The sequence below is a fragment of the Megalops cyprinoides genome, chromosome 21, assembly GCF_013368585.1.
Source record: "Megalops cyprinoides isolate fMegCyp1 chromosome 21, fMegCyp1.pri, whole genome shotgun sequence".
In the NCBI taxonomy this organism is placed as follows: domain Eukaryota; kingdom Metazoa; phylum Chordata; class Actinopteri; order Elopiformes; family Megalopidae; genus Megalops; species Megalops cyprinoides.
The window spans coordinates 10445268-10460583 of record NC_050603.1 but is presented as its reverse complement, the minus strand read 5'-3'; the positions used below and the strand labels follow the sequence as shown (position 1 = coordinate 10460583).

General features: G+C 46.5%; 1 protein-coding gene across 8 annotated transcripts in view; it reads right to left on the bottom strand.

Moving 5' to 3' along the window:
- The window catches only part of clasp2 (cytoplasmic linker associated protein 2), an 83886-nt gene that overhangs the window by 24609 nt on the left and 43961 nt on the right, over window positions 1-15316 (bottom strand). For 7 of the 8 annotated variants that reach the window (XM_036515729.1, XM_036515730.1, XM_036515732.1 and 4 more), the window contains 12 exons: window positions 11145-11221; window positions 9288-9380; window positions 8852-8997; window positions 7982-8117; window positions 7525-7595; window positions 6875-6934; window positions 6229-6306; window positions 5977-6144; window positions 5029-5069; window positions 4374-4544; window positions 3351-3374; window positions 2112-2129 (listed from right to left, as the gene is read on the bottom strand). In XM_036515729.1, coding sequence (XP_036371622.1) covers window positions 2112-2129; window positions 3351-3374; window positions 4374-4544; window positions 5029-5069; window positions 5977-6144; window positions 6229-6306; window positions 6875-6934; window positions 7525-7595; window positions 7982-8117; window positions 8852-8997; window positions 9288-9380; window positions 11145-11221 — 1083 coding nt within the window. The remainder of the gene's footprint in view (window positions 1-2111; window positions 2130-3350; window positions 3375-4373; window positions 4545-5028; window positions 5070-5976; window positions 6145-6228; window positions 6307-6874; window positions 6935-7524; window positions 7596-7981; window positions 8118-8851; window positions 8998-9287; window positions 9381-11144; window positions 11222-15316) is intronic. The other variant, XM_036515733.1, reaches the window with a different exon arrangement.

Below are 15316 nucleotides of genomic sequence, written 5' to 3'. Positions count from 1 at the left end.
AAAATGAATGAAAAATGAAACTGGAAGAGATTTCCATCTAAATCTATGATCTAAGATGTAATATCTAATATCTTCCATGCATGTAAAATCAAAATAAATCCAATATTAACACAACACTATTATTTCAGAAAGAGTATGTAATAAGTGCTTGCTTGTAGTATTAAAATATTGTATACACTGCCTGTATTTTTATCAAGAAAGAGTATGAGAGATGATGAACACGAACGGGACATCAATACAACTGAGGGACACAACCTGATGACGATATGCGAAGAAAAATAGACTTACCATTACAGATCATTAGAATTGAATCAAGAAATATGACGCATTATAGAAAATCATACCATATGACACAATAAATATTAAAATGCCAGGATTAATGGAAAAATCTGGATAAATACAGTATGTAAAAAATGTATTGACATAAATGCAAATAGAAAATGGTAATACTGTGCCTGTAGATGGATTGTAAGAAGGCAAGAGGTGAGGAACAGAATGGTGCACTAGCTAGCTAGTCAGCAACTTATATTGACAGAGAAATTCCTACCAATTCAGTCCAGCTGATTTATGAATTAAGAGTGCAAAACTCAGCATAACAGTTCAACCTGTCAGCTGACCCGTTAGCTAAGCTGTGTAGCTAGCAAAGCTGGCAGTATGATGCAAGAACTGCAAATAAGGGGAACAAGACTCGTCAGCCACTGTCAGAAAAATGATAAATGAGACCCGGTTCTGTCTCAAGCCTTAAGATGGGTCAAAAATATCTGGTGAAAGGAATATGAATGAGTTCAACAAGGAAAATATTTTGAAAAGATATCCAGAGCAAGTGTTTCCTGTCCTCTTGCACTGACTCTTGGTGTGTGGGCTACTTACCAGCCAACATGGCTCTCGATAAAAAGTTGGCTGAAGCCTACCAATGCTTGGCTCTGCATGCGTACTGTAAGTTTTTGAGGCTACAGAGACCTACAAAATTAAGTCATGATCCTCCGATTCTTTTTTTTTTTTTTTTTTTTTTGAAGGAAACCAATGTCTTTTTGAGATCAGGCAGAATAAAATGTTTACTTGCTCACTGGTTTTACTGCTAAAAGCACACTGATATGGCAGTTATGTGTCAGTGGTACTAAAACATGCCTTATCAGAGTCACTGAAACATGCCTTATCCATCTGTATGGGAAAATTCCCTTTACACAAAGAAATTACAGCCAACTCATGTCCAGCAAACTCTGAGTTAGCTGGCTAACACTTATTTACAGTTTCCATGCGTGAGGTCATCACTGATAACGTCTTCAGTACTGTTAAAAAGTAAGATTAGCTCATTCTGAGGTATAAACTGATGTTATAATTACTTTGGCAAGTTCCTTGTGACTGTCCCTCTCAACTTCAACCAAAATAAGCTTGTAAAGACAGCTGCCCTCATGAAAAAGCCACATGTTCATCTGTATAAATGCAACAGTAGCTGAACTTGTTTTCCAGTAGGGTGTGGATCAAATTCACAGGCTTGCTCAGGAGCCCCTGGGTCAGGAGACCGAGTAACCCTGGGAGTACCCACTGTTCCCCTGGTTTTGAGCATCCGGCGGTGGCAAGTCCTCCGGTAGAGAGTATGGAGGAACACATGTAAAAGACTCATGAACTATTACACTGAGCCGTTCCCCTCTTGCTCAAAGTAAAGTTATTCAGTAGCACTTCCTGGCCCAGATGCTATCCTCAGTGCAGGGTCTGGGTCCACCTGTTTCACTCAGGCTAGTTTGAAAATGAAAACAGGCGGGGAATAGGAAGCTACTGCTGTTAGTGGTGATTCTAATAATTGCGTAATAAAAGAAAATCCCACCAATATAATAAACAGACAAAAGACAAGCAATGCTTCTGCCACATAACCTGGACTTGCATGTCAAATTCAGTTGCACTTGGCTGAAGCATACTGGCTTGTTCTGATCGGGGGTTGAATCAGTCCACTGGTGATTGGGTGAGGTCTGATCCTGTGTTAAGTGCTGTAGTCTGTGTTAAAAAGCACAACACAGAAACTACGGCCACGACAGCCCACTACAGTCTACTCAGCACAGGCTACAAAGCCAGACAGTGAACTGAACACTATGGGAGAGGCTCTCAAGTCTTACCATCATTGGACGAGGCCCCTAAACAGAGAAAAAAGGTTTGTGTGTCAGACCAGAACCCATTGTAACATGGTTGGAGTTTTCTCAGCCATAAAAAATACATGGAAACATGGAAATATGTTTAACCTGGCTGAAGGGAAGTCATGGTAAAGACGTAAAGGAATCAATAAAACATTAATTAATGACAATGAAGGTCTGGAAGTGTGAACATATATATTACACCATGGAATTTTTTATATGAAATACATTTAGATGCTTCTGTGCGATTCTCTCATTTCTAGTTCCAAAATAAACTGCTGTTTATATTATGTATCGTAGATGAGTATTATACAAAGTTTTTCCACCTATACACATTTATACTGCAGCTGCTATGCAGGTACAAGACATAACAAATGAAAGGTCTCCAGCTGATGTAATAATGGAGTGGATGAACGGGTTTGGCAGCAGGCAAACAGAGCACAAATGATGTCTCATTTATGCCCAGTACACGCATTACAATTCTGGCTCCAGTGTAGCTGTTTGTTGTCTTTGAGGGCTTGCTACAGTTCTTGGTGAAATCAGACACGTTCATTTTGGAATCACACCTCAGCTTAACACTGTCCTACAGAGGACGATACTTGTTAGTGCCTTACGAGCTGTGAGTGGGTAACAAGTCCAAAAATCTTTACCAAACTGTGCCGTGTTGAGTTTCAAGACTTTTGAGGAACTCCTGACAGCCAATGAAATGTAAGCATTTTCATGTGTCAACAAAACATCTGTTTTCTGTAAGCTGTCAAGCGTTTCCTGTAGAACCACAGCATAAACGGCACAAAGTAAACCGAGCTGAAAATATATGCTGGACGGAAGCGGATGATGAACGATTTACTGAGCTGTGCCAAGAGTGTGAAGGCTTATTCCTGAGTTTGCAAACATCTCTGGCTACAAACAACTGCAGCATGACAAGTGAAAAGAAACAGGATAGTCTGATACAAACAGTTGGTGATGTTGAGTCGTACAATTATGGTTCACGCATTATAGCCTTAGTGAGTAGCACCCACGGACAGTGGGTATAGGGCTCTGAAATTGCCCTGGGGGTGACGCACAATTCTCAGATTGCAGAACTCATGTGGTGTGCCTGCTGGGACTCCCAAAGGTTTTCAAGAACCGTAATAAATGTACTAGGCTTTGGACAAAAATACCACAGGACAAGGGGGTGGGGGTGTGGGAGGGGAGTGAGCAGCAGACAGGGTAAGATGACCTTACCATCCATCTTATCAGACCCATCATCTTTTGTGGCGGAAGGGGAAGAGAAGCGCAGTGTGTTAGAAGAGGAAGAAAAGCAAGCAACGGGTGGCACGCACACAAGAGCATGCAAGCACACACACACACACACACACACAGACACACACACACACACACACACACACACACACACACACACACACACACACACACACACACACAGACACAGACACAGACACAGACACAGACACAGACACAGACACAGACAGAGACAGAGACAGAGACAGAGACAGAGAGAGAGAGAGAGAGAGAGGGAGACAGAAAGAGACACAGAAAGACAGAGAGAGAGACACAGACACAGACAGTGGGAAAAGGAGGTGCAGACAGGCAGTGTGATTAAGGGCAGTTCAGGACAGGGATCTCCTCTTTAGAAGCGAGCAAAGCGCATGTCCTTGGGGCAGTGTGGGGATCAGGAGCAGGGGCAGATCTGTCATTTAGGAATGGAACCTCTTCTAGATGCATTTGCTCCCCTGATTTTCTTTTTATTCTACACAATGAGGTATGATCTGAATAATAATGAAATGACTATCTTCAGATGAATTTTTACTAAAAAAATGTTTTAAGTATTTCCAGGGAACTCAAATATTTCCAGGGAAGTCAACCATCCCAACCCGTGCCTCATACCCTGACTCTGACTTCATAACCAAGCCATAACTTCCTACAGAAAAAAAACTGACACATACAACAAAGTAAAGGCACTGCTCAATGGTTTGCTTTTCAGCCATCTTTATGGGAATTCCTATAAGCAGTCTCATCTTTGCCGCTGAACAATGGCAATAAGACTCCTGTTGACTAGTCCTTCCTTTGACCGTATGGGTCAAATCTTTGCTGGGGAGCCGATTCCTGGCGACTGCTTAAGTCTGGTGATCTCTAGCCTCTCCTTGACCGGTGACGCCTCAAACATCTGCCCTGACGCTGACGGGGAAGAGAACGAGCCCTCTCCTGGCGAAAGCGGACACCCCGACCTCCTCCGGACGCCCTTACCAAGGGAGGCGTAGGAGCCCGGGGGCAGGCCCGAGGTGGTCAGGCGGCCGGCGCCCCCCGCTGGCTGCCCGCTGTGCCGCGCCTTGGCGCCCGCCGCGGCGTTGACGTCCACGTCGCTGCGGGACCGCTGGAGAGACCCCGGCGAGCCCGTGGTCTTGGAGCTGGCGGAGACTGAAGGGAGAGCAGGGAGAGAGCCACCACAGAGTCATCCTCCACAGTTACGAATCGCAACGACAACCGCGGCTACAGGCTGGACGCTCCAGTGCACAACTGTAAAATCACACTAAACACCGTGGAATGCATTATATTTATCTGTGTACGCGTTATATGAATTTGCCCAGAATTGCATGCTTGTCACAGCAATAGATCCCTCCACTGTTGTGATTTCACAGTTCCATGTTAGGGTGGCCAAGACGGCATAGACCATAAAGCTCCAGGTACCTATTTGTGAGGGTTGCTCTTGTTCAAACACTTGTGCAAATGTATGCATCCCTGCTACGTTTTCAATCACAAGCTGATCTCAGTTTTCATTCAAACGGGTGTTAGTGTGCAAAATAAATCCATTCACTGTACGCTCTGGTCAATGTCAAATTCAATGCATTCACTATGCGGCCCAAGACTGTGTGAGGTGCTCCAGACGCGCCCGCGATCTCACCTCTTCCTGGAGCGGCCGACCACTTGGACGACAGGGGGCGGCTGCAGAACAGAGGAGAGGGAGAGGGGTGAGCTGAGAGAGGGACAGAGAGCCTCACGCCTGTTGGCTCTGCCGCGCGCGGGGACCGGGAATCCCATTATCACGCCCTGCCTCGTGGCCCTGCCTTTCAGAGGCAGGATTACCCGGCCCACAGAGCCTGGTGGCACTCAATTACCACACGCCGCTATTGTTAAAGCTCCGCACTGCCCCTTTGAAATTAATGACTGATAATCGGTCCCTCTGGAGAGCTTCGGCTCCTTTCTCTCTTTTTTTTCAGCTGAAAGAGGGGCACTGAAAGGAATGTGCCGCTGCAGCAGAGCGTGATCGCTGCTTAACCGTGCAGGGCCGTGAACCGGGTCTCTGCCGGCTGGTCCGGCTTTCATGTCCTCCTGCCCGTGGCTCCAAAGTTTGAGGCTTTGAAGTCAGAGAGGGAGGGGGAAAGCAGCCTTTCTTAGGCTCCTCGAACAGTTAAAGGTGCCAACGCATGATCAGTGCTTATTCCGCAAACTAGGACCAAATAAATCTCAGCTTCTGCTACCCTTTCAGGGTGTCGCGGGTTTTGATACATCATCACAATCATCAAAGTCATCACTTTGTTGCGACTCATCCCCATTAGAAGCTTTGCGACCATCATCGCCAAGCTTCATCACTGTCTCCTCATCATCTTCACCACCGTAACCATCATCCTCTCCGCTACCACCATAATCACGATCAAAATCATGCTCATCACCATGACAGCCTTTACTATCAGAATCAAAAACTTCACTACACTTCACTACAATGACATTACCGGGTTACTCTTCTCCTCATCTCTATGACATCATCATCATCACAACCACTGTCACTGCAACCCTCTTTATTATCACCACGGTTGCGTCGTCATGGGCGCCCTGGTAGAGGGGTCATTACTTGAGGCTCTCCTGGGAGCTGGAGGAGGAGCGGTCGGACTGCGGCAGGGAGGCCACGCTGCCGGAGCTGCGCAGGCAGGACTGCAGGTTGCGCTGGTACGAGGACTCCAGGGAGGTGTAGAGGGCGTCCGCCTCCCCGGGGAAGTGGTTCCGCAGGCCCCAGTACGCCCTGCAGGGGGAGACAGAGCGTCAGTCACCCTCCAGAGTGCCGGGGCGGGAGGAGCCCGCATCGGGCGGCGGAGGCGGCGCTTACTTTCTGGCCTCCACCCTGGCCTCGGCGTCCGCGTCTCGGATTCCCTTCTTTATGCTCTCCACCAGGACAGCTATGTGTCTGTCAGAAAACGAGGGAGGAAGGAGAGAGAGAGTCATTTCCACATGCATGCCAAGAAAATCGGGGTGGTGCTCCAGACACCTACGGGTACCTCTTCACCCTACCCTACAGCCTTGCAAACACTCTGCAGAACCCCTCCTATCTGCAGAGACAACCTCAGATACGTGTGGCCTCTGTGGGGCTCTCTAGACCCTGAGTCCTTGGTTGTCCTCGTCCTCACTGTCTGACATCCCACAATGCAGTTACAGCTTGGGCTGTGACTGTCTGCTTCCCTTTTTTTCCCCCCGATTCTCTTTTCATTCTAAAATTTGGCAAAGCTCTGAACGCATAATCTGCGCGAAACGTCCCTGTTACAAAAATTGTCCCTCGAATTAAATAAATCCTCAGTAATCCCCATACGTCTCAGCAAATGATGACAGAGGGTTCAACAGCATGGGCAGCAGAGGAGGCTACAAGAACCAATCGATAATTGCTTGTGGGAAGCGGACGCGGAGAGGGTGCCGAGCCTTTGGCTCTTTGAAGCTGAGTATACCCTGGAGATACCACTGATCTGCTTTCATCATCTCACCTCTCCAGCGAATGGGTCTGCCACTCCTGCAACAGCATATCCAGGAAGTCATAACAGCGTCTGCAAGACAAAATTGCATTCATTCATTTCATTATTGTCATTCAGCAGACACCCTTAACCAGAGCGACTTACATACAGCAGGTTACAGTTTTATCCATTTAGACGGCTGGATTTTTACTGAGGCAATTGTAGACTACTGCCCAAGGGTACAGCAGCAGTGCTCCCGTGGGGAATCAAACCAGCAACCCTTTGGTTACAAGCCCTGCTCCTTACCACTACGCCACACTGCTCATCATTTCATCAGTGGGACAGGTGTAGGATCTGACACACAATCTGGACAGCATCTACACATCTTGGGAGCAAGGGCCAGCCAGCTATGACCACGCCTCCTTTCTGATATTATGTAGAAGATTTACTAAGATTTACTAAAACCTAAAAGCTAGTGTTAAATGTCTCCAGAGAGCAAAAGTGTGTGTTTCCACTGGTCAGCAGGAGGAGGAGCCTGCTAGGAACGCTAGCTCCTATTGGATAGAGACAAAAGCTTGGGCCAGACATAGGGGTGGAGCTTCAAAACACACAGCCACACCTCTGACGTAGGAGTTCAGAGGTGAGAGAATAGGGCAGAGAGGGGTGAGAGAGCGCTCACTCACCTTCTCACGGCGACGGATTTGGACGTGCAGTTGCTGGTTATGAGGGGGATTAGCCTGGGAACATGGGTGTGCTGGGAAATGGAAAATAGTATTTTCCATTATTAAATAGTACCTACATTTACATTTATTCACTTGGCAGACGCAATAATCCAAAGCAATTTACAAGTGAGGCAGAGAACAACACAAGCAAAAAGCCATGTAAGGAGTCAACAATATTAGAAGTGCTGTATGACCAAGTTTCAATAGTTGGCCAGACAGGGTACAAGACAGCTGATAAGAGTTGAGAGATAAGAGATAAGAGTGTATGAAACCATAGATTTGGATTATTTTTAAAAAGAAAAACTAAGGGGGTCTAAGGGGACAAGAGAAAGTTCTGGATAGTGAATTGCCTCAGGCTTACCCAACCGCCTCACACTTTTACAGGTCACCCCCGCGCACACACACCCTCCTGACTCACCCGGATGATGAAACGGATGGCGGACACGCCCGAGGTGGCCATCACCTTGGCACAGTTGGGGATGAGGTTGAAGAGGACAGGCACGATGGCTTCGGCCCCGTGGTCGAACTTGTTGCCCAGAACCGTGGAGAGGTGGCTGTTTCGAAGCACACAGCGAACACAGAGAGTTTCTCACACAGCTGCTGAGAGACGGCTGCTTACTAACACCCTGTCAAAGAGTGTTACGCACACTCACTAGGGGAAAGGAGAGAGACGGCTTGCCAGAGCGAGATGTGTATTACGATTTATTAGATACAGTACCAGTCAAAAGTTTGGACACACCTACTCTACTCGAAGGGTTTTTCTTAATATTTAACATTTTTCTAAAATGTGGAAAATAGTTAAGACATCAAAACTACGAAATAACACAAATGGAATTATGCAGTGACCAAAAAAAAAACAAATCAAAAGTATCTGATTCTTCAAAGTAGCCAAAAATATTTTTTAAAATTAAATTTTTTGGAAAGAAATCAATAAATAGACAAATATAAATAAAACTGATGCCTAAGAAATACATTTCAAGCGTTTAAACATATGTCTTTAGATCAAAATGTCTTTGAATGCATGTTTCCCATTATCTTAATAAAGCGTGTTCAAACTTGACTGATACTGTACTCCAGTATTCTGTGGTTCCTATTAACCCTACTCTTTTCAAACAGTGTATGAATCTCCAGTTCTTTCAGTGCAAGTAATGACTCACTGCAAACAGATCTGCACTCACTGGCAGAATAAGGACTACCAATAAATATTCTGCTGTTTCAATCAGGATTTTCTTATTTTAGGGAGCGGACTGTGGCCCCCGAGGGTGTGGGAGTAGAGGAGAGGACTCACGCCACAGTGATGCAGGCCTCCCGCACCACCTGCGAGCGCAGGTCCTTGGCCGACAGCTTGAACGCGCCGTCCAGCAGGCGCAGGTGCTGGTAGAAGCAGTCGTAGTCCGCCGCCCCGGCGACCAGCAGTGACCGGATCTTCTTCAGCTGCAGGTGAGGAGGAGGAGGAGGGCAAAGAGAAGAACCAATCAGAGCTCACAACGCTGCGGAAGTATTTCAATTAATTTCAATTAATTTCGCCAAACGTTCTGAACTCCCAGACCAGTGAGTGTGAGGCATAACATCATTCAAGCCCCTACCACAACTTAACATGTACGAACTGACTAGGCAACAGAAGCCAAGTACATATGTTCTATATTCTCAAGTTAGAAGCAGCTGCTTTCCCTGAACATCCGAATGCTAACGTTAGCTCCTGGAAGCGGAGCAGGGCCACTCACTGCGTTGGCCCTCTGGTCCCAGTCGTGCTTGTCGTCCGACAGAACCTCCCGGATCTTGTTCAGGTTGTCCTCCAGGTCTCGGGTGGAGTAAATCTATGAGGAATGACACACATCTCTTTAATTTTTTGCTTAAGGTATTTTGTATGCCATTTCATGTAATACATCCAAATATCTGTTTTGGAAACATTCACGTTGCATATTCACTGGCTTAGTGGATAATCTGCATTTATTGTTACAGTACGTTTGGTGAATGTACAATGTAACAAAGCAGTGGATAGAACATTTTCCAGAGGGAGTTTAACCACAAAATCCAGGATCATTCAGGGAGAAACTAGGGAAAACACCAGGAAAAGACAGAGAGAGTGATAGCAGAGTTCATCAGCTCACAATTAATAAAGTCAGAGGCTATTAGGAGGCCAGAGATATTGCTATTAGCGAGCTCCTTATCTACAGCCTGTATCTAGGGCAGCACATGACTTATTTAGTATGAAGTTACACAGCAGGATATTTTCTAGAATATCTCTATTAACAGTTAGATAAGCAATGGGTTGCCAGTTGGAGTCCCAAATGCACCACTGATCGAGGCTGGCTGCAGTCAGCATCCAGATGTATATGCAAGTCCTGCTAAGCACAGAACTGCTATAAAGGTAACAGAAGACAGGAGTGTGAAAGTGATGAGGCTCTGACTTTCCGTGACAAAGAACCCCACATGACCCTGTTACATAACCTGTCCTGTTTCTCTGCGGCTTTGGCAGATGCTGCTACAGCAGTATTACTATTCTGACCAGCAGGGAGGGTGCACTGCAGTCCCTTCCCGAGACTGACTGCTGGACAGCTGTTCAGCCAATCCCGTTATTCATCGCTGAGGAACAAGGGTGGCGAGCTCCCGGGAGAGCAGGGCGAACGCGGCTGAACGCAGCCGAGCGCGTGACCGCGGGCGTGCGGACCGCTCCGGCTCCATTCGGCTCCGCGTGACGCTCCGCAGCACGCCGCCGTCTCTGCAGATGGGACCTCTCCTCAAGGTGACACTGCAGGTGCGGTAACAGCCGCGTCGAGACGGCCTGGCCTACATTGCGCGTAATCCTGTCACCGCGTCCTAATGAAAGCTGACAGGTCTGGGGAGTAGGTTAACATGCCAGGCTGCAGTGGTGGTGGTGGTGGGGGTAATCAAGGGTTCCTCTGAGACACAACCCCTTTCACACCTTATCAGCGACACATTACATTCTCATCATTAATTTACTTGATTTCTCCCGAGCAACTTGCATTACAAAGATTTTTAGTTTTAGACATTATCAACTTATAGCATGTACTGTATTGAAGGAATCCCAGTTAGGGATGTGCATTTGAATCTGCAGTGTTCCTGTTACCCCAGTTCTGCTTCCACTGCGTCATGCTGTAGCTCCACATGTACACACAGGGCACACGTGGGTTTGCCCAGGAGGCTGCAGAGAGATTCCCACCCAGCGGAGCTGAATCACCGCGTGATGCAACGGAAGGCAGACTGAGCTGGGTATTCCCCATACAGGCAGAGCGCTGCAGAAACTTAGCTGTATAAGCTCACCAAAGGTCCTGGAACAACAACTTCCCAACCAGTTATGTCAACTGACAGCCCCCCAGACTGACTGCATACTGAACTCATTTTGATATTATATTCACAGTATTACTGTACATAGTACAGCTTTTGCACTGTTTTTTATCTGTTTTTCAGTACTTGTTGCTTTTATTACTCATTGTACTTAGTGTTTTATTTGTATGGCGCACCATACCACCAAAAAAACTCCTTGTAGGGGCAACCTACTCGGAAATACACTAAATTCTGATTCTGATTCTGACTTAGGGCTCCATGGTAACGCTCACCTGCACAGTGGGGACGTCTGTGAAGGCCTTGACGAAGTCCTCCTCATCGATGGCCCCCGCCCCTTCCTTGGACGGACCTAGAGAGAGACCACAGGGATGCTTGAAGGAGTGTTCTCAGGGAAACTTTGGAAGAGCATCCTTCACAGTTAGCTACAGTCCCTGTGGATGCCGGGGGGGGGTGTTAGGGCTTTGCGGTGCAGATGACAAAACCACACCACAATCTTCTGCTGCATAATTTACCACTGCAGAAGAGTTCAGTTATATAATGTCATTTCAGACGAGGCAGGTTGGGTCCGATTCGGTCATGCGAAGCAAGTTGAGGGAAGAAAAAGTAACAGTTTGTTCACTGATAACTGCAGCTCTCATCTGCAGGGGCTTGCATTGAGGTGTGCTGGCATGATGCTTCATACATAACTGCATTTCTGAAGACCCTACGACGCAGATTCCACTGCTCCATCCACACTTACGAGATGTCCAAATTTGATTGGCAGCCGTTAAAAGGCATGACTGAAAACTCGCTTTGACAATTTTTTAGCCGTAAGCCTTTCCAGGGAGGCGGGATAGAGCCGCAGACAGCACATCTGCGCACCGACATAACATCATTTTTCAGAAAATGAAAGCAGCCTCCACTGCTTTCACAGAAAGAACATTAAAGCAGTTTCCACGGCATAATCATCGGCATAATTCATTGACATAATGAAAATGTAAGCAGTTTACACTGGGTTCACACAGAGAAAATTAAGGTAGCTGCCATCGATTTCACAGAACCAAACGCTCGATCGCAGCTCTGTGAGCAAACAGTTTGTGCATGCGTCAGTTTGAGTGCTTTGTTTGAGTTATGCTCACACACAGCTAGAAACCCAGCACACTTGGTACCTATGTTGGATGCTTGGCCGATGCCGGGCAGCTTTGCACTCTCACAACTCTATATCGGGAGCACAAACCCCTTCACCCAAGACAGGCACCATCTTCGGCAAAGTGAATATGACACGATCAAAAGGGTTTCCACCACAACACTCAAGTGTGTGTGTGTGTGTGTGTGTGTGTGTGTGTGTGAGGCGGACACAGCGATCACCACAGACGCACGCAATGATGAAAGAGCAAAGCACGACAGAAGACCCTCCAAATGCTGGGTGACTCAGACACCCGATTACAACGGGCCCAAAATGTCAAAAGCAATTCATCTTTCACTCTATCACCAAACAACCACTTCCATTCATGAACAACAATCTCATCTGTGGTGCACTGCAGTAACAGATGGCACACAGCTCCTCGTCCAGTGCGATGATAAACATGTATTAACACAGGGATTACAAGCAGAGCTCTTCTCTTTATTCTTACTAGTCCTGCTATTATGTGAATTTATGCTTGTTGTTGTTTTCTTTAATAGTCTGAATGTAATCCGCTGTTCTAGGGCACTGACTGCCTGTTACTGATATCATTAGTGGAATTAGTCTAATAAACGTCTAAACATGATGTGCTCTTTGCTTGTTCATCCGCGTGTCATGACAAGACCAAACAGCTGCATTATGCAAAGTTTTCCACAGTGACATTTTAAAAGAATCCTCAATTACAGACAGCCTACAATGAGTCAGACCACCGCTGTATGGGAGCGAACACATGACCTTTGACCTTGGCCAAACCACAGCCCGCTGTCCCTCCATCTGCTGACAGTAGCGCGTGTGAAAGAAATTTGTGGATGTGGCACGGAGAATACTGCCATCAAAGTCTCACGCACTGCAGCAAAAGGTTGGCAGAAGGCTTGTTAAACCGGTAAGAATGTGCAAAGACAGAGAGACCACCAGTAATTTGTTCTACATTTTTACATCCTGCACATGAGCATGAACCCCCAAAATAACCCTGCCCACCCAGTACAACTCTGACATTGCTCCAAACTTTCGAAAACCCAGGCGGGGGGGGGGGGCGAAAGACACTCAGAGGTGATCTTTAATGAAAGGGTACTCAGCTGTGGACAAAATTAATTGCTTTTCCAAAAAAAACAGCAGAAAACTGTGCAAAGCACATGGCTAATGAGCTGTGGCAGCTTTGGAAGTTTGAGATAAGTGGAAATGTCAGTCTACCTTCCCCGGTTCCAGCCCAGTCCCACAGATTACATGAATCTTGCCCCTCTGTGCGAGTGTTCATGGAGATTACAGCATCCTACCATGGGACAGGGGATGCCACCCAAGGCTGCACGCATAGGTGGAGAAAACTCTCGAATGCTCTCCATTTACTGCATGGCTAAGCAAACAGCGAGAGCCTAGAACAGCACACTGCACCAGACGTCAATCCGGCGCTTTCCTAGCAAACTGGAGACTGCAGTGACTCACTCTTCTGCTACGGCGCAGCTGCGCTGGCTCACACTTTAAAGGGCAGAAGCTCTCTCGAAAGCAAAAAATGTAACTCAGATATCTGACAGCTATTAATTAAGGGTACGTTTAGGTTCGTCAAAAACCTAATCGCGAAAGCGCACGGCATCCCGCACTGTTCCTGGTGGGAGCGCTGCCAGGCTTTGAGAGAGTGCAGCTTGCTCAGTTCCACCTCAGCGCTGAAAGGCAGGAAATCGTGGCCTTTTACAAGACAATATAAAACTAGAAAAAAAATGTTAAAATGACAGGACAGAGCAGCCAAGCCTTCACCAGCTTTCGGGACCCACATATGCCTTTTGGTTGAGCTTCTAGCGCTCCCAGCCTGGCTCCCCAACCACTCAGACGGACCACCACCTGTTCATGTCGGGGATGTAAACCAGACCAAGAGCTCCAACTAACGCCATGACAACGGCTCCACGCTACCCATCTCCAGTGCGAGCTGAATCTGACTGATCTACAGGCACAGGATATTGCTATCCCGATGTCAACTCCCGTGTGAGACTATAGACCCAGTCAGAATAGCATCTCCCTGATGTGCTTCACATCCCTATCAGTGTTCAGTAAAGGTGATCGCTCATGTTTTCAAAGCCTGGCCTTAAAAACAATGCAGAAGAATTGAATTAAATGTACATATCCAGAGCTACTTGCATAGCTGCATTTTTACCTATATATTTATAAGGCTGCGACAGTAAGTTCAGATCGAAAATCACGTAAAATGGAGATTTCCAAAGCTAGATAACTCCCAAAAGCAGGCTTAGTTAATGCCCAATGTTAACTTGCAAGAGAACAACAATGAAAGCTGCAAGTCAAGTGCATACAATTCCATTAGTAAAAACTGAGTATCTGTAAAATTATTTACATGACCAAATATTTTAGATTTTTTTGTCAATCATCAAAGTTACCAACATTCAGTGATAATTTGATCGTTGTCCCATCTATTTGCACCCGTAAGTACCTGAATCCTTCATCTGTGCTGCTGCATTAAATAATACATCGGTTGCAGCAGCTGTGTCTCAAGAAGATTTGAACCTGTCCCTTACTGGTTACAACACCAGCCTGTTAATTAGTACACCACATTGCTCAACCTTGATTTCCCACCCTGAGAAGGATACTAAGCCAGTGGAACAGCCCTCAGCAGACATGACGCTGCATTGACACCACTGAAAGACTGGCACAAGGCCCTCGCACAGAACCAACTTCAACCCATGACATGACTTGGCTGCTCTCCTCAACCAATGGGGGATCTTGCCTCAGTCTGTCTGCCTTACCTCATTTACCTCTCGCTTTTTTCCCGGAAAGCTGAGAATAGCCAAACATTAAACCAGCTATGAGAAATGCAGTTACGTTCTATCGACCACCCGCTTGAGGGTGAAAAACGAGGTTAGAGCGAAAGAAAATTGTAGGGCCAATCAATGGAGCCCCGCTCTGGAAAAGTGCTTACGAACAAAATGATGAGAGCCATTATCATTATTCAAAACCGCTTGCAAAAGGACCGGGTGTGACATTTCAACAAAAATTGCCATTTTGGTTGACAAATCCTTCAGATTTCAACAAAAGCTATGATACGATAAAAATTAACAATAGCAATATAACATGGCCTTGTCCGTAAGAATGCACTCCTTAATTGGACCAGAGTTCCAAGCTAACGCCGGAAGAAAAAAATTCAGTCGATACGTTTTCTGCCTAATCAACATTCATGCGGTATAGTGTTTCTTTGCGTTTCACTGTCCCTTCTGACAATGTCAGAGCTGGCCAGGCTCTCTCAGTGAAAGGAGATATCTCTTTTACTCCGAGAGTCCTGCA